At 40.1% G+C, this 26121-nt stretch overlaps 1 protein-coding gene across 1 annotated transcript in view; it reads left to right on the forward strand.

The window, feature by feature from the left end:
• Positions 1 to 26121, forward strand: part of MAP3K6 (mitogen-activated protein kinase kinase kinase 6) — a 1891200-nt gene that overhangs the window by 1730339 nt on the left and 134740 nt on the right. Inside the window, exon 27 of the mRNA XM_044084347.1 lies at positions 11363 to 11472. Coding sequence (XP_043940282.1) covers positions 11363 to 11472 — 110 coding nt within the window. The remainder of the gene's footprint in view (positions 1 to 11362; positions 11473 to 26121) is intronic.

The following is a 26121-nucleotide window of genomic DNA, read 5'->3' on the forward strand; positions in this document are numbered from 1 at the left end:
TGTTTATCTACCATGTTTAGGTGTATGTATAGTTTAGATGAACTAACTGCATCATTACCTGCTGAGCAAAAAGTCTCTGTCAAAGATATTATTTCCAATGTTTCTTAAGTGTCTAAACATGCTTTAAGGAGTGCCTTGGAAGGGGGCAGATACTGTTTCTAGAAATGCTGCGACATCGGTGGTGATAAGGAGGTATGCTGGGTTGCACAGTCAAAACTTTTTCTGATGAGTTAAGAAATGATTATGAATGCTCTGCTCGATTCTGATTGCATGCTTGGTACAGCAGCTAATAATATCCTTACATCCTGGGATGACAGAGATAAACTGATGCAAAGGATCTTGTAATTTTTCCATATTCCCAAGTTTCCCTCCATTAAACAGGATAATTTTTGATGAGTCATCTGCCAGATCAAATTTTCTTAATCCCTCCTATACTCTGACAATTGCTGGACTCAGGGGTCAGAGAAGTGACTTCTTCAGAGAGAATGAAATATTTCTATTCCAGAATTTTCCTGGTTCCCAAAATAGAGCTGTCTTGTTGACCAGTGTTGGACCTATCCTTTCTGAATACCTTTGTTAAGGTCCCCAAGTTCAAGTTGCTCACCCCGCAGACAGTGCTTTTTTCTCAGACCACTGCTTCATGGTGACCCTGGACTTGAAGGATGTGCATCACCATTGCTCATTACTTCATGAGATATCTGAGATTTCTTGTACCTGGTTTCCACTATCAATTCTCACTATCAATTTATGCACATATTCATGCATAAAGAACTTATCCATGCTAATGTTACTTCTATATCATTCTCAGATGATTTAAACCTCTGTATTAATTTAACCTTGTACTACTGTTCTCAACCACTAAACATGTAAATATGCTTTACATCCTTCTCCAAGCTGCTGTTTAACTTTTGTTTAGTTTTTGCTATTTTGTATGTAAAATTTGCTTAGTTTGTTTCTGTTTCCACTATGTATTGTACTTCATATTATGGAGCTTGTACTATGTATTATTGGAGCTTTTCTCCCCGGGCCTCCACTGAAAATGGGCTCTTTGAGCCCAGTGGATCTCCTCCGTCATCAAACTAGAAAAAAATAAAGTAAATAAATAAATTTTCTGCATTGTCCTTTGAGCTATCCACTACACCTTGAGTGTTTACCAAAAGCCTTACTGTAGTAGTGGCCTACTGCTGGACTCCTGGCATTCATATTTTTCTTTACTTCAATGATTTGCTTATCTGCGCAGAGTCTATATGCAGCTGTTTTGAATCACTAGAGAAGGGCATGACCTTGATCTCCCAGCCAGGGTCAAGTTGAACCTTCTGAAGATGTATCTGAGGCCCTTGCAAAGGCTTGTTTCTTTAGGTGCTTAATCAACACTGACAAAAGAATGGCCTTTCTCCCCAAAGACAAGGCCCTGTCTTATCAGACGGTGTTTCAGGAATTTTCCAGGAGGAATGCTACCTCAGTGAGTGAATTTCTAAGAAATAAATGGTATGTCCAGAATTCTTGGACCCAGCACCTGCATTCCCTGGAATCTCATTTGCTGGTGCTGCCCTTCATCCAGTGTGACTTAGTGTCAGCTGGCAGTGCTGCCCTTCAACAAGAGCTACAATGGTGGAGACCCCATCTGAGCATCAATCCAGGACTTTCCTTTTTCCCTTCTGTTCTGGCACAATCTGTCCAGGCAGTTTTATCCAACTTCGCTTGGAGAGTTATGTCAATGGGAGTGGAAGTGAATGCCATTTGAAGGCCCAAGGATGTTCAGAATTTTTATTTTATTTATTTTACATTTGTTGACCAGGATAGTTCGACTGGATACATGCCCATTTTCACCAGAGGCCTGGGGAGAAAAGCTCCAAGGTCAGCAACTTAGATTAAAAAATACAGTGTATAAAGTAATTAACATATCTAAGCAAGCAGTTAAGTTTAAGATAAAATATTTACAGATGTTTCATACCTAGACAAATTATAGAAGTTCACATCAGTATCAAGGACATGTTGGTGGTGATCCAAGCCTTGAATGTTCTTCATCACCTATGGACACCAGGTCCTCTTCTGATGATTATGAACACCACCGCAGTGATGTGCTACATCAACAAACAAGGGGGTACAAGACTGTAACCTCTGTGCAGTTGGCAGTAATGGTCTGGGAGCTGGCTCTATGACATTTTCTGACTCTTCGGGCATCATGCATCCTGTAAGAGCAAAATGTTGTGGCAGACAGACTGAGCAGATCTTGGGCAGACCCGCACAAGTGGCACCAAGGCAGTTGTGTTCCAAGATCTAGTCCAGATGTGGGGAACACCTCAAATAAATATGTTCACCCCTTTCAAAAGAGACAGCTGGTGAAATTCAGTTAAAGACATGCTTGGAGGACAGACACATTCTCATTCCCTTGGATGAAAATATTCCTGTATGCGTTTTCACATTTTCCACTTTCTGCTTTTTAATTCTTATACAAGGGCAAAGAAGGTCCAACCTGTCTCTAAGCAAATTACTTCTTATCGCTTGTTTTTTTTTGCAACTGTTTTTGACCTTTTGGAAAGAAGGGGAATCTAGAAGTATTCTAGAGAAAGCAACTTGTCCCTCTATCAATACCTTTGTGAAGCAGTACAAGCTGGATGCATTTTCTAAATCCAGAGCACACTTCACTAGAACCATTCTCAAGGGGCTCCTGGACCCTTATCCTTCTTCCCCCATATTGGGGAAGATTTGGGAATCAAACCATATGCCAGTAAGGCAGTGTGATTTTGAACATAGTAGAGTTGTGTAAGGCCCACTTACCTGTAACAATGTTCATAGAACACACTGCTTACTAGCAGTACCCATCCACCATCCTCCTTTGTGGATGTACACAGTTTGCTATTGGAGTTGTCATTGAATTACACCTGGTGGCCTTTTTAGTTGTATGTTTGGTTTTTGGTTTAGAACAGTAGGTGTTCACAAGCTTGCATTTTCATCTTGTCTTCCTTCTGAACCCCAGAAAACTGAAAGGGTTTTGACTGTACATCTGAAAGGCAGTTCCTGCACTCTCGGATGATTGGTCCATCACACCCACATCCAGGCAGGGGGAGTAGCTCTGAGCTTTGGTAGACTGCCAGAGATGGGGTAGCAGGGAACTACTACCCATATGCCAGTAAGACAGTATGTTCTATGAAGATCTACTGCTACAGTTAAGTTGGACTTACCTAACTGTACTTTGCTGTGGACGTTTTGGTATCCATGACTATAGAGACACTAAGTACTTTCAAACCTGCTGCTAGCCCTTATTAACATGAACTATAATGAAGGGCAGTCCTCAGTGATCTTCTTGTGAGTCTTCCTTTTCTGCACCCATACCCATCAAAGAACTTTTGTAAAACATGTTTTTCATGCATGGTGCAGTAAGAATGGCTTCCAGTGAACATGGTCTCTACATCAATTACTTGAATCCTAGAGGAGTGCTCTGGCCTTAAATGTCTTGGAGAAACAACTGCTTCCATGCACTGTCTTCATCTGTTCTGACACACAGTCCTTCATGTGGTATCTGAACAAGAATGGCAACATAAGGCCATAACCCACGTGCTGAGAATCAGTGTGCATTTGGCATCACACCAAAGACAAGGACATTCTGTTAGGTCACATCCTCAACGACACAATTGAGCTAGTGGATGCTTTGAGTCAGTCCTTCAGCCATCACGTGGGACTCTTGATTTAGATGCCATGGCTAGTCAGTCTTACAGAAGTTGCACAATGCAGAGCTTGACTTATTCACTTGGGAGATTATGGTTCCATCTCTGTCTCATGTCAGCAGGGTAAGGAAGAGGTAGCTGTGGACAATGTCTCACCTTTGGTACAGAGGAGATACCTAATCACATTACCACTGATTGCAGGCTTCTTCCTGATGTTCATGATAGAAAGTCCAAAACTAATTGTTATCACCCATGACCGCAGAGAAGTGAGTGATTTCAGGGTATTAAGTCTATGGAGACGCAATAAATTCCCCTATCCTTGTCTAGTATGTGGATCATGGTTGGCATGACAGCAGATTTCACTTACGGTCCTATCTCCTAATGTAGACACCCTGATCCTACTGGATTTGCTAGCAGAAGTTTTAGAAGTTATTGTTGCTGCTTAGGAAGCGTTCAACTCAACAATCCTATGCTGCCAGTTGAAAGGAGTTTTCAGTTTGGATAGAACAGTAGCCTTTTCCACTCTGGTTGGTCAGCTTGCAAGTGGTGTTTTCTTCTGAACATCTTTATTGGCATCACATATTATATTGTGACATGAGTACACATTCAATTACAAAAGAGAAAAAGCATTACAAAGATTTTTTCACACATTATGCAAATATGATTTCTGTCTTAACAATAATAATTCCGTTTAATATTACATATATTGCTCAAGTCCTGACTTCCCTGAAATATCACTCCTCATCCTCATCTTGTATATTATTCTGTATGTATTACTCCCTCAGATTCCATTATTTCTATGTATTTTGCTCCTTCCCTTTTATAAAGATCCCACACCTTATTATTTTATCTTCTTTACAACATTCATTATTATTTGTGTTACAGATGGTTTTGTGGTTTTGTTTCTGATTTACATGTTGTGTTTAATTCCTTTTTAGCAGCCAAGTGCATTAATTTTTTAGGGATGTACTGTGTCTAGGAAATTTATAAAATCTATTAATTTGCTGTATTCCCAAAAAACATGTTCTCATGTATCCCTCTCTTTCACATTGCACCTCCAGCAATTGTTATCTTCCTGTGGAAAAAATTCTCTGTAGTCTATCTGGGTTATTAAACTGCTTATGCAAACACTTCCTTGCAAAACTCTTATATCTTCCAGATGTTGCATACTTGAGAGCCGTACGTATATCCTCTCATGGTTTCTTTTTATACTGCCTTTCATTTCTCATTTCCTAGTGTTTTTCTAACTTCTTCAGATTTGTTTGAACTGTTATCATGCATTATTTTATATTCTCTACTAATTTCCCCTTTTTTACTCCAGCTTTTGTTCTAAACTTATGTGTCTCTGCTTGCTCTAAACTTCTGCTCGACAGTGGCACAGGAAAATAACTTTATTGGGTGGCGTAAGCCAGGGAACCTTGTTGGCTAGGCTTACGTAGGCCCTTGGGCTGATAGCCTAGTACCTACCTATGAACCTATAAACTCAATAAGTTTGCAAATGGTGTTGACTTTTATGAGACATCAGTGTGATATGGGCGTTAGTTATTCCATACTTAAGATGCTTGTATCAGTTTTTGTGTACAATATGTGCTTCTGGTGTGCAGGTTTCCATCCAATACTTGCTGGCCAGGCGGTTCTTTAAGGAAGTGCTCATGTCTATCCTTTCATGAAGAACTTTTCCACTTCATGAGACCTAAATGTCTGGGTTAGGAAGCTTGCTCTTCCACCATTCAGGCATGCTAGCTTACTGGTATTGATGCTGAAGTTTGTTTCTTAGCAAACTTTTTTTGGAAGCCATCAATACAGTGATTCAGGCCCTTAAGTGCAGAAAACCATATCTGGTCTTTTGCAGGGATAAGATGTCCCTAAGGACAGACCCCCATTTTCATCTTAATGTAATTTTAGAAATACTTTTGAACCCAATAAGGTTTATTTGAGGAGTACAGACTAGGGAAAGAATGACCTTCACATCTTGTGTCTGAATTTTCAGTCCAGGTTTTACCTCAGGCAGTTACTTGTGTTTAGGAAGATGGACCCAGGAGGAAAAGACTTTGCTTTCGGACTGCTAGCCACCCATTGGCAAATGCCATAGCTAGATCTCACTCTAATACAGGAGTAGCTGCCTCCAATGCTTCTTCAAAAATATCTTTATTGCAGACCTTTGTCCCACACCTACTTAGCCTTTGGTGCACACATTCACCAAGCAATATTGTCTTGACCGTGACTTGCGATTTCACAATACATTCACAAAGTCTTATTTTGGGACTCATTTGTTGGAGCTCTGCAGTCTGCTCCTCCATTTCTTCTCATCCAAGTTGTGACTGCTGCTTGTGTTTTATCGTAAACAAGGACCATCAGGTGCAGTTTTGCTGCATCAGTTGATATGTGATCTTTAATAGGTCAGGAATGCTTTCCCACCGTTCTGTCTTACAGACCAGCTGGTATGATGATTACATTATTTGTTGTTTCACTCCTCAGACCTGTTTCTCTAGAAGCCCTTTATAAGCCTTTCAAATGGCAAATTGTCTGCACCCTTTTGTTGATGGAGAATTGAACATGTAATGACAAACATGACAGGTGTGGTTTTTAGTAGGAAACACTCAGTATTCTAATGACACAGAATGTAACATGGTGGTATTTTTATTCTCTTTATGAACTGCTAGCCAAAATCCCTTTGTTAATGAATGCTTGCATATCCAATCCTAATATGTGTGCCATGATTCTGTTCAAATAAAAAAAAAAACACTGGTCCAGGCCTATTCACACAAGAAAAGCAAACAGAAGCTAGTAACCACATCTCTAAAATTAACCCTTAACAACTTCCAATGGTGATATATTGTGTTTATGGTCAGAGTATTGTAATATGATTTCATGTGACGCAGTTGTGATATGGTTAGCTCTGCTGCCTGACAAAGTTTGGTTCTCCAGTCTGGTTCTTGTCTGGGGTACTTTTTGTTTAGAATCTGTATGTTCTCCCTGCATCCGAGTGGGCTTCTTACAAGCATTCTTGTTTCATCCCACATCCCAAACGCATGCTGCAGGTGGATTGTTAATTCTACAGAACTGCCCATAGCTATGCATACATTATGTGTGAGAGAGACAGAGTGAATGTCCTGCCCAGGGTTAGTTTCTCTGTCATGTGCTCACTGAATTCCTGTCTCCCCTACAACCCTTAACTGGAAAAAGAGGGTGATAGCAGAATAAATTAATGGATATAATACAATTTTATTTTTATTGTATTTTATTTTATTTAGATTACTTGACGAGGATAGGATGCTAATCCATGTGGGCATATTTTAGGCTCAGCCTGGGCTTAAAAAAGTAGTACAGACAAATCAGCACTAGTAAGCTTACATAGAGCAGTACAGTTCAAAATAAGACACACTAGCAGGTATTCCCCTGACATTAGTGAAATAGATGTACATTTGCATGGTGAAACAGTAATAAAGTTAAAACAAATACAGAAATACAGAAGGAAGAAAATATTTACAAAGCACCTTTCATAGAATCTAAGGGGATTCTGCTCCTCCATCTCTGTCTCTTTGTGAATCTGATCAGTTGTTTTAGACTCCAGATCTGTCCTTGGCCACAGCTACAATGTCTCAAGTCTATTATATTTTGTAGCATGGAACAAATTTAAGGTGATGATTTACTCTCCTAATACTCTATAGCATCTGGTTAAAATAATGATCTGTTTGTGGCTGAGCTTTTTCAGTGTCAGATCCGTGCTAATTGTAATGAATGAGCTGCATAATCACTCTAGAGATTCCTCATCATGTTTTTCATCAGCTTGACAATGTAGGCATGCAACACAGTCTCTGTCAGTATCTTCAGCTTCAGCAACTCTCCAGTAAATTTCATGTTCCCCATATATATATGTATAGACACACAGATGTACACATTCACACATGCACTCAGGTCATTGAACCCCAAGTACCAGTATGACTCATTTGCAGTCCATGGGGTGTAAATGACCTGAGATGTACCTCGCCAGACCATACGAAGAGAGGTATTATGGTGCTCTTGCACTGTGTGTCTCAGGCTGATATGAGCCTAGCACTGAGCAGCATTCTACCTTCAGCAAGGATGGTGCCACTATACAAACAGAAGAAAATTTATTTTAATAATTGGCTTAGCTTATGGTGTCATCCAAAGGGGATACAGTATTTGTCAGCATGGGATAGTATGGTCAACAGACCACATTTCTTTGATCTTTCTGATGGATTGCACATTTCCACTAGGCTTTCAAATATTGGCTAAAACATTGTATTCCCCAAATTCCAGCTTACCAAAATCAACCCAGGGGAGTCTTGGAGAATGCAGACATCTGTGCAGTTGCCAGGACATGGTTTAAGGCTGTGGAGATCACCCCGGAAGTGCAAGGATACAATCCCTTCCACACATTTAGACCAGCTACTGCACAGGTAGGGACTAAAGGTGGGTCTGTCTCGATCTTCATCAAAACAAACATACCTCAAGTTTGGTTAAACAGGATGGGTTGCTTGAGCTTATCCATGTCCAAATTACAAGACATAGAGTCTCATATCATATCCTTGCAAGCTATAGATCACCATATATGACCCATGAAGCCCTTAGCTTATACTTAGATGTGCTGGAGACACTTATCATTCAATCCAGTACCATATTTACGGGTGACTTTAACTACCCTTCTTTAAACTGAGAATCCTGCATGACCCCAAACTTGCAGGCCCAGAGATTCATGGACATTGTTAATACAAACAACCTGGACAAGTTAGTCTGTTTGCCCACTAGGGGTACAAACATGCTGGATCTGGTTCTCACAAATATGGAAGAATGCTGCACACCCCCCCCCCCAATGTAGTGTCCTCTTTGGTAAGGACAGTCCATAAAGTTGTCTCTCCTTTGAAATAAATGTCACTGCTGTGACCCCAGCAAACCGTGTAACAGTTAGGAACTACTCTAAAGCAAAATACCTATTATGAAGTGATGACCTGACAGAATTTCAAGACCCTCCAAACCTGGACAACACAGCTGCCTATGCAGAATTGTACACAGAAGCCCTGTACAATCATGCCAGTAGATGCATAGAGACAGCTGTGCCCACCTAAAACAAGCCTGGTGCAATAAAAATGTAAACAGAATGTAAAACAAAAGGAAAAAAAAGTTATAGCTAAAATTAAGAAGTTCAGTGTCCAGCAGGATAAAAACTTGGTCATCAGCTAAACAAACAACTAAGAGGGTAAATTATGTATACCAAAGCCAAGTAAAGGTAGCCTCCCAGGCCAAGAACAACCTCAAGATTTTCCTTAGCTATCTTCAAAACCTCAACATCAGTACACAATAGTGCAAAGGACTGATTGTTAATGGAGCCACTTACACAATGCAGGAAGATAGAGCAAATCTGCTGGCTGACAAATTCAACTCCAATGTTACCCCCTCACCCCCCTGGCAGTACCCCCAAGTAATACCATCAAACATAACCCTCCCAAGTGTCACTAAAGAGCAGGTACTAAATGCACTCGCTAAGGCTACAAACACTGCATTGATGGGTCCCAATAATATTCCAGGATGCCTCTTAAATAACCTGAAGCATGAACTACCCAGACTTCTGGAGTCACCATTTAACCATTGCCTCCAGATAGGCTTTGTGCAATGTGAGTGGATGACTTCCATGGTCATCAGTCTGCACAAGGGTGTTCTGTCAATAACGCTGCTATATTTCATGAGTGTTCTGTCAATATACCCTGGAAAATACAGACCCATAAGTCTGACTAGTCGCATATCCAAAGCCAAGATAAGAGTTTTCATGGTTGTGATTAATAAGGACATAGGAAACCTTCAGACACTGGATCTAGTGTAGTTTGGCTTTATCAAAGGCAGATCATGCCTACTAAACCTTGTGGATTTCTTTGAAAGAGTCACCAAGGCAATGGATGAGGGTAAAATGGTGCATACTGCCTAACCTGACCTGGCTAAGACATTTGATACAGTACCGCACTCGAGCATTGTAAACAAACTCACAAAAGTAGGTGTTTGACCCAGTGTTACACACTGGAAAGCCAGCTGGCTCTCAGATAGGACCCAGGAAATTAGGATAGGAGAGACCACCTACACAAAGAGGCCAATCATTAGTGTAGTCCCTCATGGCGCTGTGCTGGGCCTGCTCCTTTTTGTCAGTTATTTCCCGAAACTCAAAGCCAATGTCAAAGGCCTCCACTTGACCAAGCAAATACAGATTCCCCAATATACTAACATCCTACAGATAGGAAGTATACAGACAAATGACTGGTGCCAAAGCCATGGCTTAAAATTCTATGCCAAGAAATGCACAATACTACCCTTTAGGAAGTCAGCCACCCTAGGAAACTGCTTCATTGATAACATGCACCAAAGAGTGGACCCAGTAGTCAGGGAGTTGGGGACATATTTGGATAGTAACCTTGATTTCAACCTGCATGTATTTAAGGGAGTAAGGAAATCATTCTGCATTGCTCAACTTATAAGCAAAAGAATGGCATCTATGTCCAAGGAGGTCATTGTCCGTCTGTATTTGACCCTCATCAGATACATCATTGAGTACAACACTTCCTTCGGTGTGTACCTGACCAAGCACATGCAGCAACTGGAATATCCCCAAATGTCCTCAGAGGTTCCTCACAAAAAGAATACAGAGTATCAACATCATGTATTGTGCAGATTGCCTGAAAGCCTTATCTCTACACTCAGTTTCCTACAGACCGCTGAGAGGCAGTATGTGCCTGGCACATCCACAAAACCAGTAGCATCAGAATTACTCAGTCTAGGGACTTGAACTTTGCTTGTGACATAAACAGGACATGCTGGCGGGGCAGGTATGTTTCTCAGAGAATTCCTATCCTCTGGAACAAGCTTCCCATTCATGTGAAACAGAGTTCATCCCTAACCCCTTTCAAGTATAACCTGAATCAGTGTATGAGAAATTGGAAATTCATACCACATCTAGCATCTATGTCTCTAATTGGCAGAGGCAGGCTGTAAATGATATCTTGGCTTACATATACCCCATAAAATAACCTCTAAGGCTGAAACACTTGTAGGATACATTTGAGATGCATGCCTAGGCTTATAAAGGCCACAGTGTTGTTAGCCTAATATACACATATGTAAAATGTGCCATGGAGCTATGTTTACCTTCATTTATCTCTGTACATAACTGGACAGCAATTCATCCATTGCAGATTATGTAATTAAACTACAGAACTTCAAATACTAATTATAGTGCATGACTGTTACTTTTCACAGGCATGCAGAATGTGTGCAGTAATTAAAGACGTTTGCTAGCCTGTTATGATGCTTCAGTTTTGTTGCTGAATAATTACTTAGGGTGAGGCATGCCTTATTGTCTTAGATGCTGATAAAATGATGTGCATACAACAGGTGACTTAACAATTATCTGTTGCTCAAATCCCAGACATACTTACCTGACTATGAAGTTCCTCAAAGAAAAATCAGAGCTGTAGTTTGAATTGCCATATAAATTTGGAATTGGACATTTAGACTGGACTTCACAGTGTGTGTCAACAGGCAGAAGCTGATGGTTGGCCGCAGTTTAGTTGAGCTTTATGGTTGCTTCTTTTGGCAGTGCTTGACATGAAATGCAGAATTGCATTTAATTTATATAACAGAATATTTTTTTCTAGTCTGTAACATTTATTTTTTTCTGCCTTGTGCAGATATCCCTTTGTCAAACAGAAACAATAGAAAATCCAGATGTACTGATGAAAACAGCATTATTGCACAGTGGCTTCGGTCACTTGATGCAGATGAGGACACTATAGACAAGGTATGTAAAAGAACTTCCATCATTTTAGTCCTAGGATCGTCCTGAGGATGGAATAATAAATTATCTGGTATTCTGTTTGTCTGCCTTGGTTTCCAGAAATAATAGTTGTGAGAAGCAATTCATGAAATGATAAAAAAAAGTCTTACTTTGATAGAAAAATTGAAGCAAGTCATCTTGTAGAAGATTCTTTATAGTCATCTTACACCAGCTTGATAAACTTGTCCTATTTAATTTAATTTCACCAAATGTTCATTTTTTAATTTACCATGCTAACAATTGGCTTTATTACTAAATCAGCATTTTATTAAAGTCCATGAATTCAGTATTGTTTCAGTGTTTGATTTTTTTCCAAGAGTGCTGTTCTCATCACCCACAGTATTCCTAGAATTGCATCCTTCTGTAGTTCATATGGGTTGCCTGTACTGGTAACATACTTAAATATGCTTGAAAGCCTTTTTATCATGTAGATGTTCTGAGTTATTAACATTGCCAGTGTGATAGTCCACAAACCACTTCCAGTATTTTTGTATCATAGTCACATTTGTTAAGTTACCCATTTTTATCCTGTGTTATTCTTTAGATTCATCTAAGAATACAATTTCTGGGTATGAAAGATGGCATTGAATAAGACACATGGGGCTAATAATTTTTCTTGAGGGCAATGCAGCTTTGGATATACATTAGTCAGTGCACTCTGAGGGAGATCTAAACTAAAAAAGCTGTTTCTTCTTGCACTGAAAATCTCCACTGCATACATTCAGCCCAGTTTTGCCTTTCCACTTGGAGAACGTTGTCATCAGCTAATTGTGAGATTGTTGCATTTTTTCAGACTAAGTCTCCTTGACTAACCTCAAGTAGTTCTCACTTCGTAGCACATTTCTGACTTCTGTTATGTTAACTACAGTGAGACCATGAAGTTAGTTTCAGCTGTTATCACTGACCTACTGTGGGCTGTAACTTGGGCAAACAAGGGTTGTGCTATCTTCTATGATATATTAAAAGCCAGTTATTCACCAGATTGTCAGGTTCTTTTGAGGACTGAATGTTTTACAGCTATTTTTAAGAGACCCTGGTTACACTTTTCCTCAAAAAAGTTTTTTTAGACTCTGAAAGTTTGTTCAAATACTACTGGCCTTTGTTAGTAACACTACCAAGAATGTTTTTTATGTAGTTATATTATTATTATTTAACTTCTCGTGGCCTCTTTTGACACACACAGTTTTAGTTTTAGGCATGGCAATGAGACTGAGGACTTTAGGGTTAATAACGTTTTAATACCAACAGATTGACAGTTGTGTTTTGTCCTGAGTTATCATAATCTGTCCATAACATTTTACACAGGAGGGCATGAAAGTCTGCTTGAGCATCTACGTACCTTTTGTGTCCTCACCTTTACCATCCTTGACTGCATTGCCATTTACCTGCCAGAGCATTCTTGGTGATCTGTGCCTATCATTTTTTTAATCCTTAAGGTTCTCACATGAATGCGGGTCCGGCAGGGCTCTGTTCTGATACCACTGCTGTACCACATAAGAGGTCATTTCTAGGAAAGTCATTCTGCTGTACCTGTCCATTTCTCAAGAGGAAGTGTTAGACTTTACTACGTCCGGTGACTATTTTGATTCCATCCTAGACTGGATTGCTCATATTAAATTGATTTTAAACCAAACAAAGAGTTAGGTGATGCTAATACATAATTTATGTCTTTTTTACTTCTATAGAAATGTCCACCTGACATCTTTGTTTAGGTTGTGAAATCTTGGAGATATTCGTGAAAAAATATGTTAACATTTAGGAACCAGATGCCAGTTATTGTGAAGTCCTTGTACTTTCACCTCAAGAATATCTCACAAATAAAGCATCTTACCCCCTGTGAAGATCTTGGCATTGTTATTTATGCATTGGTCTCTTCTCAACATGATTATTAGTAATGCTCTGTACCTGGGATTTGAAGACTCAGATTGTGACTTATGTAGGTTTAGAATTCTACAGCCAAGAACCTTAGTTGTTCTTCCCCTTTTAATATATCATCTCATTATTGCTGTAGTTGCACTGTTTTTCACTTTGGCAAATTCCCTTCTCAAGTTTTCAGGTTGGACCTATTGCTTCTTCATGTCTGGGAACCTGTCTGTCTGAATTAGCTCTTTATGCCCTGAGCTCAGCTACATTCTTAGAAGGATGGACTACTGATGTTATCTTGAGAATTATTGTAGATGGTCCTGTGCTTAACTTGTTGTGGCTATTTGAAACCTGATGTCATCTCAGATTCGGCTGAATAACTCTGAGGCTCCTTTAGGATATCCCAGAAATACTGCCATATCACAAATTATATGTTTGGCTGTCTCTCTTATTCTTACAAGAAGTTATGGTAATAATCTCATTTGTTATGTTGATGTTCTAATGTCTTAAATTTCTGCATGTAGAACACGTTAATGTAATTGTATGTATATATCTATACTTTTATTTGCAATGCTTTAATATCTGTAAGTGTAGCCTTTCTCTCTGGGCCTCCACTGAAAACGGGTTTCTATTGACCCAGCTGGAGCATCCTGGCAAACAAATGTCAAACAAACAAACAGAATTTCTCCTCAATAAGATGATTCTGATCTGAGGGCAACTTATCTTTTTGGTGAAATTGTCACATGACTGTCTGGCTTTGGCACTTTGTCTACAGCTTTTGTTATTTGTACTAGTTTGTTTGCATTATAGTTGTTTTTTATTGTTCTGTGTTACTCTACATGTTTGTGTTGTAATATTTGTTTATGCTCAGTAATTTGTTTTACTTTAAACAGCTTTGGCTCAAGCACTCAAGATAATAAACCTTTAATGTTCTACTTACACCATCACCACAACACTGAGGCCATTGCTTAGTGTAGAGTCTTCAATCCTGTCCTAAGATGTTGCCAAGAAACTGAACCCAGTGCTCTTTTATGAGAGTTTGCCTAAATTAAAGCAAAATCCACTGGTCAGTCTTCCTGTCTAGGTAAATTAGGTGAAAAATTCACCTTCTCATTCAAAAAAAAAAAAAAAAACATGGACAAGAAATGAGACTCTAAATATTTGAGAGAGTTTGTCTTCCTGCTATAGTTTTTATTCTGCAGTTGTAATATCATTGGCTCTTTCAGTGATATGCTTACAGACATGCACTTTGGGACACTAAGCTCCTTCTGTGAAAGCAATGTTTGCTGATCTGGAAGTAGTTACTATGCCGCATTACTTCTGAGAGTGAAGGCAGGTCATGCATATTCTTAAAGTCCACATTTTGGTTTGTGTTGCCAGATCTTTGTCATAACAACTACAGCCATTTTCCTTTATGTTGGGACTACTCCTTCAAGTGTTTTCTATATTGACTTCCCAGTCACAAGACCCTTTAGGATTTTCTTTCATCTAATCCAAGGTCCAGTAATTGTTCGCATTGCACTATGTTGTTGTGGTGTTACAGTGGTTTATGAGAGTGTAGTCACTGGCAGCAGTTACTAATGCATATGATTTAATCACATCAATCACTCAACAACCTTTCAACTTTGTTAGTTCCTACCCAGGTAAATTTATGGATATTTCCCATTTCATAAAAAATGTATTCAGTGGTAATTTGAACCATCTACTTGAATCCATGTGTATAAAGTATTATTAACTTAAATATTTTTAATATCTATGAATGATCTTAACAAGAGGGGCATGGGAAAATGTGTGAAAATTAAGGAATTTAATGAACACTGGACTATGCTAAGGTAATGGAGCCATTATTTAGTGCATGATTAGTAACTAGCATTCAGCACCAAACACTGCTGGAAGTAAGTTTTTCTTTGCATTGAGAATAGCATTACAGAACCTGGAGCACAACTTAAATTCAAGCTGATTAAAAAAACAAAAAGAGATGGCATAGAGAATTATCTAGTACTATTAGTAAGTAGTGTACATTATTAGATACTATAGTACATAAGTGATACTCTACATACTGCCATTGAGTCTAACGTTACAGAACTTTGAGCACAGCAAAATTAGATAAAAAGAAGATCTGATGCTGTCAATTTTCATTCTATCCTCAACCTGTAAGTCCGGTTCTGATCCTCGGAACCGAATAGGCCGCCCTATCATAGCTCGTGGCAACCAAAAAACTCTGAGCTTATCCCTTACCCATAACGCACCTATCCCAGTTACCTCAGATGTCGTTTGCCACTTTTCGTGTCAGCCGTGGTGCCAGTTGTTCTTGAGCAGATAAGTAATTTCTTTATAACTTTGACTGTAACTCTTAATCCCTTTACATATACTCTACTTTTCACAAAATCTTATAAAGCCCTTACTTGTTCTATGCTTGTAGTACGTTAGTTCTTGATCTTTGCTTTCTCCTTTCCCTTTCCATATGCTTTGGTGTACTCTCATTATCATTGTTGATATTTTTCTTCTACACTTCGTATAGTCTTTTTGTCATCATTCATATTACCTTTTCAAATTACTACTTTTCTGTTACTCTTAAAAAAAAAAAAAAAAAGCTTTGCTGTACTGTCCTCTTTTTTCTCTATCAGTATGCATTTGTGTGAGAGGAAATATGGCAGAACAAGAAAAAACTCCTGCTGGATTTAAGCATTGTCAAAATGTGGCCATAAAATACCCTTTTCTGACATGCATTCTCTATGTGTTTATTGTTTGGGGCCAGTCCATCTTCAGGAGGCTACTCGATTTGTCATTCGTTCAGTCATAGAGCTCTTGTCAATGAGAGAAGTAAGCTTATTTTGAAAGGCCTGCATCATTCTTCCTTCAGCGAGGCATTATCTGAAGCCACTTCAACTAAAGATAAATCTAATAAATTTGGCTTTCCTATCCCATCTTCTTCTTCCAAAGCTTCTGAGAAGATGAAGAAAAGAAGTTTGTTGATGCAGACATCTTCATTGGCTCCAACTCCAAAGAGACAAAAACCTTAGGTTCCATCGTCTCCTTCAGAACTGATAAGGAAAAAGTTGCATCCTCTGGTTCCGACTGTTTCCTCGGAACCAATGTTTACCAAGGCCTTAATATTGGATCCAACTACTTCTTTGATGCCTAAGGTTATGGATCAAAGACAGACTTTGGTGCCATCATCCTCAGATCTGACACCACAATTACAGGACTCTACAAAAATTACTCTACCAAGAACTACTTATTGTCCTTTGACTGATCCTTTTCCAGATAGTCCTCCATTACCCTATTTAGAGAGACCTAAGTCACCTTCTGTGATGTCTGCCCATTCCTCTAGAAATCTAACCGAAGATAATGTGGAAAGATTGGTGAGAAAGAACCTTTGGGTGCAAGGACTGACAGGATCTGCCTCAGTTCCTACCCAGATGGGTCAAGGATTCCATTCTTCTACTACTCCTCCTTTACTTCATCCTCTAACTTCACTTGAAGGTTTAGAGTATACAGTTCTGAGATTCCTGGTGCTGTCTGTGTCAGAGCCAAAGATATCTTTATCTTTGGAACCAATAATTCAGAATCAGAGCTGGAGACCTCTCAGGGCTGTATCTGTCCTGCTGGTTACGAGGGTCTGGAGTCGACTCCAATGTAGTCAGAGCCTTCTCTGCACCTTTGGAGTTTCAGCACGGACCAGCTCTGCTCTGACTTTTGGATCCCCTCAGAGCAGGAGGGGATCTCATTTCCAAGACTCACTCTTTTGAATCCGAGATCCCTCCCTTTTCTAGGTGGATCAGCTTTCAAGGTTATGGAGCAAGCTATGACTGCAGCAGTCAGCCAGTTGATGCCTTCCTACTCAGAACATACTTCCCTGTCATGCTTACATTTGGAGTCTCATCCAGTCACTCCACAAAGAGAGTGAGTGCCTAAACATCAGGAATCCCAAATGGGAATGCCCTGTTCTTCTGATACTTCCCCAGATCATCCCACTGAGGAAGTCCCTAAGAAGAAGAAATGTAAGAGGAAGCACTTGAATTCCATGGAGGAGTATATCATGGAAGACATGGACTTCGATGAGGGCGAAGGATCCTCAAGATCACCTCCTGATGATGTCTCCTTTCGAGACATCCTGTAAATCTTAAAACAGAAAGGGGATTTGAAGTCCAGCAATACATCTTCTAAGAAGTCAGTATATCTGCAGGTTTTTGGCACTCGCCCATTTACCTCTTGGGTGACTTCATCTCTTGGCGGCTGTGGAAGGCTTCCGAAACCATTGAATCCATTCCCTGGAGACTTGACAAAATCATTAATGTAATGTAGACGAGTTAGCTGCAGTAAACCACCAAGAACACTGTTGCTAAATTCATAGAATAATAAGTCCACAGTAGTAGAAACACTTATTATACAAGATAAAAGCTTTTGGGAAACACCCTTTCTCAATTACCTATTATAACTGAGGAAGGGTGTTTCCCAAAAGCTTTTATCTTGTATAATAAATTAAGCGTTTCTACTACTGTGGACTTATTATTCTATGTAATTCATTACTGTCCCGGAGGACAAACAGTTTTGGCCAAAAGGTTTACTTGTTGATGCCATGGTCGTTGTGGCAGCAACCAAACGGGAACTAGATGAGCAAAGTTCCTCTGTCCATCCACCCAACAAGGAGTCTTGGGCAACGGATAGGTTTGGGAAATGGCTTTATATTTCATCAACCTTTATGTTACAGTCCTTGAATTTCTTGGCACATTTCACCAGTCTGCAAAGGGATCTGATTAAGGAGCTTTCAGATACACATTCAGGATCCATCTGTGAAGAGGTTCAGGAATTTGTGGCCTCTCAGTTGGCTACCCTTCAGTCCGTATCCAAGTTATCCATGAGGCTCATTTCTCATGCAGCCGAATCGATGACAAGAGCATTTGGTTCAGACATTGCCATCAGGAGACATGCCTGAAAGTGCTTATTTGACTTTGTGGAGCCCTTCAAGTCTTCATTCATCAGTGCTCCCTTTGACAGCATGTCATTGTTTGGCCTAAAGTTAAAGAAACTTTTTCCAGGTGTGAGAAAGATAGAAAGACGCTGTCTGCCATGAGCATATGTTTTTCCACTCCTCCTTGATCCTTTTCAGGGAATCAGTGGAGTACTGGAAAAATGTGGTTTAAAAAGTCCCAAGAGTCCTTTCAAGACACATGTGGGGGTGGATCCCCTAGGAGCAGAGGAGGGAACTTCAATGGCAGATGCCACCTTTGCAGCAGAGGAGGCCCGCAAAATCAAGAGTACAGAGATTCTTTCTTTGGTAAACCCTTTCAGTGCTGCTGAAAGGAGGCCCAGTTGCCTTCCTGTGGAGGCAGTCAGGGGTCATCTATCCCTTCACCAGACAGCCTGGTTAGAAATGACATCAGATGCCTGGCTGCAGAGTATCATTTCCAGAGGTTATATTATTCCATTTTCCCTTACACCTCCTATTTGCAAAAGAATCCCCGGTGTGCCCCCAGATCAGAGGGAATAGGTAGTATTACAAATTCAAGAACTGCTAGAAAAAAAGAGTCATTCAAGAAGTTCCACCAGATCAGAGAAAATCTGGAACTTACTCAAAATTCTTTTTAGTGGCAAAAATGACAGGGGACTGGAGACCAATTTTGGAACTCGGTATTTTAAATAATTCAGTTCAACAAACAAAGTACAGTTCATTCCATTCTTCCATTTTTGGAACAGGAAGACTGACTGTGCTCAGTAGACCTTCCGTAGGTGTACTATCATATAAAGAGGATCTGGCAGTCCAGAAGGTTTCTACATTTCCGGCTTGGAGCCAGTCACTACCAGTTCAGAGCTCTGCCCTTTGGTCTCACCACAGCCCCCAGAGTGTTAACCAAGTGCATGGCAGTAGTAGCAGCTCACTTGAGACTGCTGGGATTCCTAATGTTTTTGTACTTGGACGACTGGCTCATTACCACTTTGACCAGGTATCAACTGCTAGAGGCAAGAGAGCAAGTTCCTCAGACATGTTCCTATCTGGGAATAACCATAAACTATGAAAAATATCACCTTGAACTGACACAGACCTTTGAGTTTATAGGAGCAATCTTGAATGCCAAACAATGCCAGGGTAATCCTATGGGCTAGGCTTGTAAAGGCTCCATGGCCATTAGCCTAGTACACACCTATGAACACAAAGATGACAATAGCCTCTCTTCCCCCAATGAGAGTACAGAAAATCAGATCACAAGCTACGAGGATAATCAACACCAAGAAATTTCTGCACGCCTAGTTTTACAGGCCCTGGGGTCTATGGTGGTGGGTATAACTCTACTCACCTTCACAGATTTCATATGAGAATTTTACAATGGCTGCTCACAATACAATGGCCAATACTGCACCAACCAATATCAGCTTTGTTTGCAATCACCAACATTTGCAAGAGAGATTTCAAGTGGTGGATTCAGTCAGATCAAATCCTAAAATGTCACCCTTTCCTCCCCCCTCAACCCAAGGTCACGGTAACCACGGATACTTTCCAGTTGGGGGCATTATCTGGGGAACATGGTCCCCCATAGCCCCACAGTCCCCCATAGAGGCCAACCTGCATATCAGCATTCTAGAGATGAGAGCAGTGCTTTTAGCGTTGCAGGCCTTCCAAGATGCTCTCTCTTCAGGGACAATTGTGATTCAAATGGACAACATGTCAGTAGTTTGGTGCATCAACAAGCAAGGAGGAACCAAGTCATATCCCTTGTGTGGGGAAGCACTCAGAGTGTGACAGTGGGTGATCTCATCCAACCACTTTCTCATAGCAACGTACACCCTGGGGAAGTCCACTGTGATAGCAGACAAACTGAAAAGATGCATACAACTGCCTCACGAGTGGTCCCTCAATCCAAAAGTGATGGAGAGAATATTTCATCAATGGGGCCAGCCTTGCTGTGATTTCTTTCACCCCTAAACAACAAGTGCAGCAATTATTTTGTCCTAATCCTCCCTCAGGGGGAATCATTGAGGGATGCTGTAGTCAACAATTGGCCCTCCGGTCTTCTCTGTGCCTTTCTTCCAATTCCTATAATCCAGAGTTTCTACAGAAAGCAGTCAGGTTGAAGAGCAAGGTAACACTCATTGCACCTTATTGGCCTCAGCAAATTTGTTTTCCTTCCTTTGACCTCACCTAATTCATCCACCTTGGATTCTGGACCCAGTTCCTGATCTTCTGTCCCACTTGACAGGCATGACTCAACCAGACATATTGAACCTCGAGATGACAGATTGGACTCTCCAGTCCCATTAATAGCCAGACAATTTATGCTCTTTTCACCTGTCCGACACATTCTTTTGGCCTCTCACAAACCAGATACAAGTAAACATTACAACAGTAAGTGGAAAAGGTTTGTTATTTGGGCACATCAGAATGACATTGCCCCCCTTTTCAGCTCCTATTCATAAGATTCTTGAGTCTTTAGCCTCTGTGTTCAGTGCAGGGGCTTCATCCTCCACTATTAAAAATTCAATTAGCAGCTATGTCCTATATTCATATTGGATTTGAAGACTTATCTCTTGCTTCTCACAAACTTTGTAAAGCTTTTTTGAGGGGTACTGTCCTGTTGAAGCCTCCATACAAAGATCCAACCCCTCCTTGGGACCTGAACTTGGTGTTGCAAACAGTCATACAACCCCCCCCCCCCTTTGAACTGGCAGCACATTGCAATCTTAAGTTTCTGTCATGGAAAACTATTTTCTTAGTAGCCATTACTTCCCCCAGAAGGAATTCAGAAATTCAACCTTTGTCTTGTAAACCACCATATTTGGTTTTTTTTCATAAAGATAGGGTTGCACTAAGAACCAACCCCTCCTTTCTACATAAGGTGGTTTCAGAAGTCAACATCAATCAAACCATTAACCTACCAGTGTTTTTCCCCAAATTTGTTAATAAATGTGGATACTGCTTACACTTATTAGGTGTTCATAGACAGCTACATTTTTATCTTCACAGAACAAAAGATATCAGAAAATCTGACCAATTATTTATCTCTTTCTCAAATACAAAACTAGGAAAACCAGTGAGCAAAGTGACATTAGCTAAATGGCTAACAGATTGTACTTCTTTTATCTGCAACAAATTGGGGGTCATTTATTGAAACCTTTAAAAGTACATTCCACTAGAGCCATGATGACTTGAGCTGTCTTCCAATCTAAAGCCTCCATGGATGATGTTTGTGCAGCAGCAACCTGGGCTACTCCCCGTACTTTCATTACTCATTACAAATTGGATCTGGTCTCCAGGGAGAAGACCATCATTTGGTTCAATGGTGCTCAGGAACATCCTTCCTTGTGCCCACCCAGGATCTAAGTTAGTTGGGGCTCTGTACCACAAGTTGAGGATAGAATGAAATTAACAACATCAGATACAGAAGTTATGTACTTACCTTAATGTTCCATCTATGTTGTCCATTTTCATTCTTCCATAACTCCCCTCCCTCCGTCCCCCATGCCTTTGGATTTCTAGAGGAATAGGCAACTAACAACTCTGTTGTCTGTTGGCAAACTTGATCTGAGGTAACTGGGATAGGTGCATTATGAGTAAGGGATAAGCTCAATAGTTTCAGTTACCACGAGCTGTGATAGCAGCTGAGTCGGTTCCAAGGATCAGAACCACACCCATGGGTTGAGGAAGAATAAAAATGGACAACACAGATGGGATGATATGATAAGTACATAACTTCTTTTTATGGAGAATTTAAAAATTTGTTGAAAGAAAAAAGGTGACATTTCATAAGACTCAAAAACAGTACTTGTGCTCTTTTAAAATGTGAAGCATAGGACTCAGAGACGTAGTATACTGTGCATTGTGGTAGTGCATGGAATATGCTCAAACATTTTAAGACAACAGTGTGGCAGGGCTGCTGAAATTGTAAGTTACTGCACACCACACAAATAGCTGATATACACTATATGCAGATGAGCTACGCAGTATGAATGACAGTATAAAACAGTTCACAGACAGCTGTATACTAAAGCTGACCATGGGGGGCTCATGGTCCTTGCTGCTAGGTTGCAGCTGCACCCAATGAAAATAAAATCAGTTAAAGTTCTATTTGTTCTAATTTTTTACTTAAAATATATATGAGCTTCCACTCCACTCAGGGTACCGTATTGCAAGAACAGAGTTCGATTTCTTTTCTTTTTTAAAAAAATGTTAACTTGACTCAGGTGGGTTGATTTCCAGAACTGTCCAGTATTTAGAATTTTTCTCCTCTGTTGAAAATGAGGTGGTTAAACATTGCTACATGTCTTCCTGCTGTTTCATAGGTGGAATAAATTATGCTTCGGTCAGAACTGCCAGACACTTGTGCAAGCAGCCTTTTCCAATTAAATCAGACTGCATCAGATGGCTGGTAACTTATTCAGACTTCAGGGAAAGCAAAAGTGAAAGCATAGTCTGTGTGAGCAAGCATGGGGAGAAAATATATTTCTTAAACAATCTTTCATTATCACAGTGACTTTGCTGTGCTTCTGATATATGCTATCCAGCATGTAGTTCAGTTAGAGTATGTTTTTATCTTATATTTATAGGAACTTGGAAGCTCTTTTTATCCAAGCCAGTGTCCAAGCCAGTTAGTGTGTGTGTGTGTGTGTGTGTGTGTGTGTGTGTGTGTGTGTGTGTGTGTGTGTGTGTGCCCACCAGGCTGGATAAGGAGAAAGTCACGGTTAGTTGTCTGTCAGGTGCCAGAATCCGCCATATCACTAATGCACTCAAGTCTCTCAACAGGTACTGTTAGGACTCTGTCATAGTCCATGTTGGAGTGAATGACTTGAGACGCACGTCCCTGGACTAAGACATGATCGAGCTCGCTGAGTATATGTCCCAGGCAGGTATGTCCCAAGCCTTAAGCAGCATTCTACCGTCATCCGGAATGATGCCACAATACAAACAGAAAATGATTGACTTTAACAACTGGATTAGTTTCTGGTGTCATTAAAAGGGGATCAGTACCTGACAGCCTGGGATGACATGAATGACAAGCCATGATGCTTAACTGACGAACCCCTGTGATAGTTACACAGTTGTTATTCTGGTTTGGCATGGCTAGTGTGTGTTTGAGTGAAACAGGCTGAAATACATACCTGTGACCATAATAATTCTTATACATATTTTCTTATGTAGTCACAGTCCAACACCCAATGTGAACACTATTAATAAAGTGGCTATAATGAGTGATTTCTGAAGCACTCTGTAGATGAAAGTGACATCAGCTGTTGTTTAATTCCAGCTAAACAGTCATTGACCTTCCATGATGCAACCAAACTCATTCCATTAAGTCCCACCCATTCAGTTCCTTCAGAAAGTATCTGGTATGGGTGCTGGGCAGCATTGCTGGTTCGGTTAGTTGCAGATTACACCAAGTAAGCACCCTTCCGTCATCTAGTTAAAAACACCCCCTACTCCAGTCCCTTGCAATTACACATCAGGACTTACAACCATGGGTGGGCACTTTCCTGCTATCTCTGCATCCAGTTTGGTGGACATGGGGCATCCTGAAGCAATATAGCAATTGCCTTATGTACACTGACAACTACTTAATTCTTTAGTAGACAAATACAGTATGTGAGAGATGCAATTACACACTGACACTGGAGGCTGTCCTCTCATATACAGACACAAAAATCAACAAACATTTTGTGAGTGACTCACACACACAATTTACCATACCCACAAAAGACCACGCACATAGACCCATATATGCAGAGATGCTCACAAGTAATTTACCTAAACCTCAAAGGCCTCTCAGGCACAGTCCTCAGAAACTTTGGATGCACACAAACAAGATATTTCCCACCACAACACATAAAGCCACATCTCATTGTGTCTGAACTACCAAGCCCATAAGGCGAAACACTCCACAACTCATTGTTATGGTCATAGGAGTCTCCATTGTGAGACACACTGATGTTTCACTTACCAGGCTGGATAAGGAGAAGGTTACAGTTAGTTGCCAAAGATATAGTGACAGATGAATTAGCAAGACTCTAAATGTATATATCGGTCTAATTTTAAAGCTCGAAGTTTCAAAACTTCAAATTTCTTATAGTTGAGACCATAAGAACTGTTTAAATGGAGATCGCCGTACAGCACAGAATGGGAAGTTTACTATTTTCCTCACTGTAGTGCAATCTTGGGGTTTGTATTTTTAATTAGCAGGTGGGTGTGGGTGGGTGCAGGGGGCCATGTCCCCTTGCAAGAACGTAAATAAATTGTTTTTATTTTTTTTTCAGAATTTTAAAGTTTCAAAACTTCAATCTTATGGTCTCGATCATAAGAAATTCAAAGTTTTGAAACTTTGAGCTTTAAAAGTAGACCCATATATATATATATATATATAAAAATCTACACATACACATAAACATATATATATATATATATATATATATATATATATATATATATATATATATATGTGTGTGTGTGTGTGTGTGTGTGTATTAGATAAGCTTTTGAATGGAGATCGTGGTACACTGAGGACTGGGACATTTACACTTTTATTCACTGTAGTGCAATTTCAGAGTTGGTATGTATGGATTTACTCAAATCATAACCTCCCCCACCAGGACAGGAAAACCCAATAACAAGGAAAGTACCCTAGACTGGATACTCGTCAATACCTATCTTCAGTCCTATAAATCAGGCACTTTGCCTGATGACCTAAGTGACCACTGTCTCACATATGTAATCAAGCTCAAAGTAGACTGCTCCTACCAACCCACCTATAGAACATTAAGAAACAACAAGAATTTTATTCTCACCAAGTTTCAAAATTAACTTAAGTCATGCAACTGGTCTGTACTAAAAAGTCTCCTCCTTGATGAAGCCGTAGCATACTTTAAAACCAAATTCCTTGCTATTCTTAACTCCCATGCTCCCAGCCGCTCTATTAGAACCAAAGTTAATATTGCACCATGGCTTTCTAAAGATACCAAAATCAGAATTTCACCCAGAAACAAGGCATGGGCCACCTACCAAAAAACAAAAGCCCCACTTGATCAACAAAGATTCAGACAGGAATGACACCAAAAATCCATAACCTTAGACAAAAAGAACCACTACTGCCATCTACTGCAAAAACACCAAAACAAACCTCAAAAGTTCTGGACAGGAATAAACAAACTACTCCACCCCCCCTCAGTTTCCAACAAAAATCCCCAGTAGACATTGCTAATAACTTCAACAGCTTCTTCACAGAGTCTATCCAGTCTCTAGCCAGCCAACTCTCTCCCAATGGCTCTAATTCTAATGCAGCAACACCCAGTACCCAAACATACTGTACCTTCCAACCTGTTCCTATTCATCTTATTCATGCCCTACTTAAGAAACTAAGACCCACTACCCTGGCTGCCGATCTACTCCCAGCAGACTATCTGCAAAAGGCTGCTGACACCATAGCATACCCCATCTCAATCTTGATCAACAAAGTTATATCTGAAGCTACTGTACTCACTATATGGAAAATCTCCCATGTCATACCTCTCCATAAAGGAGGCAGTTCCACATTGAACTGTCAAACTTTAGACCCATAGCTATTCTGTCACCTCTAGCTAAAATTATGGAGAAGTGTATACACATACAGCTCATGCACTACCTCACACAGAACAAGCTGTTGTCCAACTTTCAGCATGGCTGTAAGCCACACCACAGAACTACTTCTGCCCTCCTCTCTTTCTCTAATGTCATTAACCACAACTGCAGTAATAACAAACTGTCCTCAGCACTCTTTCTAGATCTAT

The sequence above is a fragment of the Protopterus annectens genome, chromosome 1.part1 (assembly GCF_019279795.1).
Source record: "Protopterus annectens isolate FY-2018-M chromosome 1.part1, PAN1.0, whole genome shotgun sequence".
Lineage (NCBI taxonomy): Eukaryota > Metazoa > Chordata > Ceratodontiformes > Protopteridae > Protopterus > Protopterus annectens.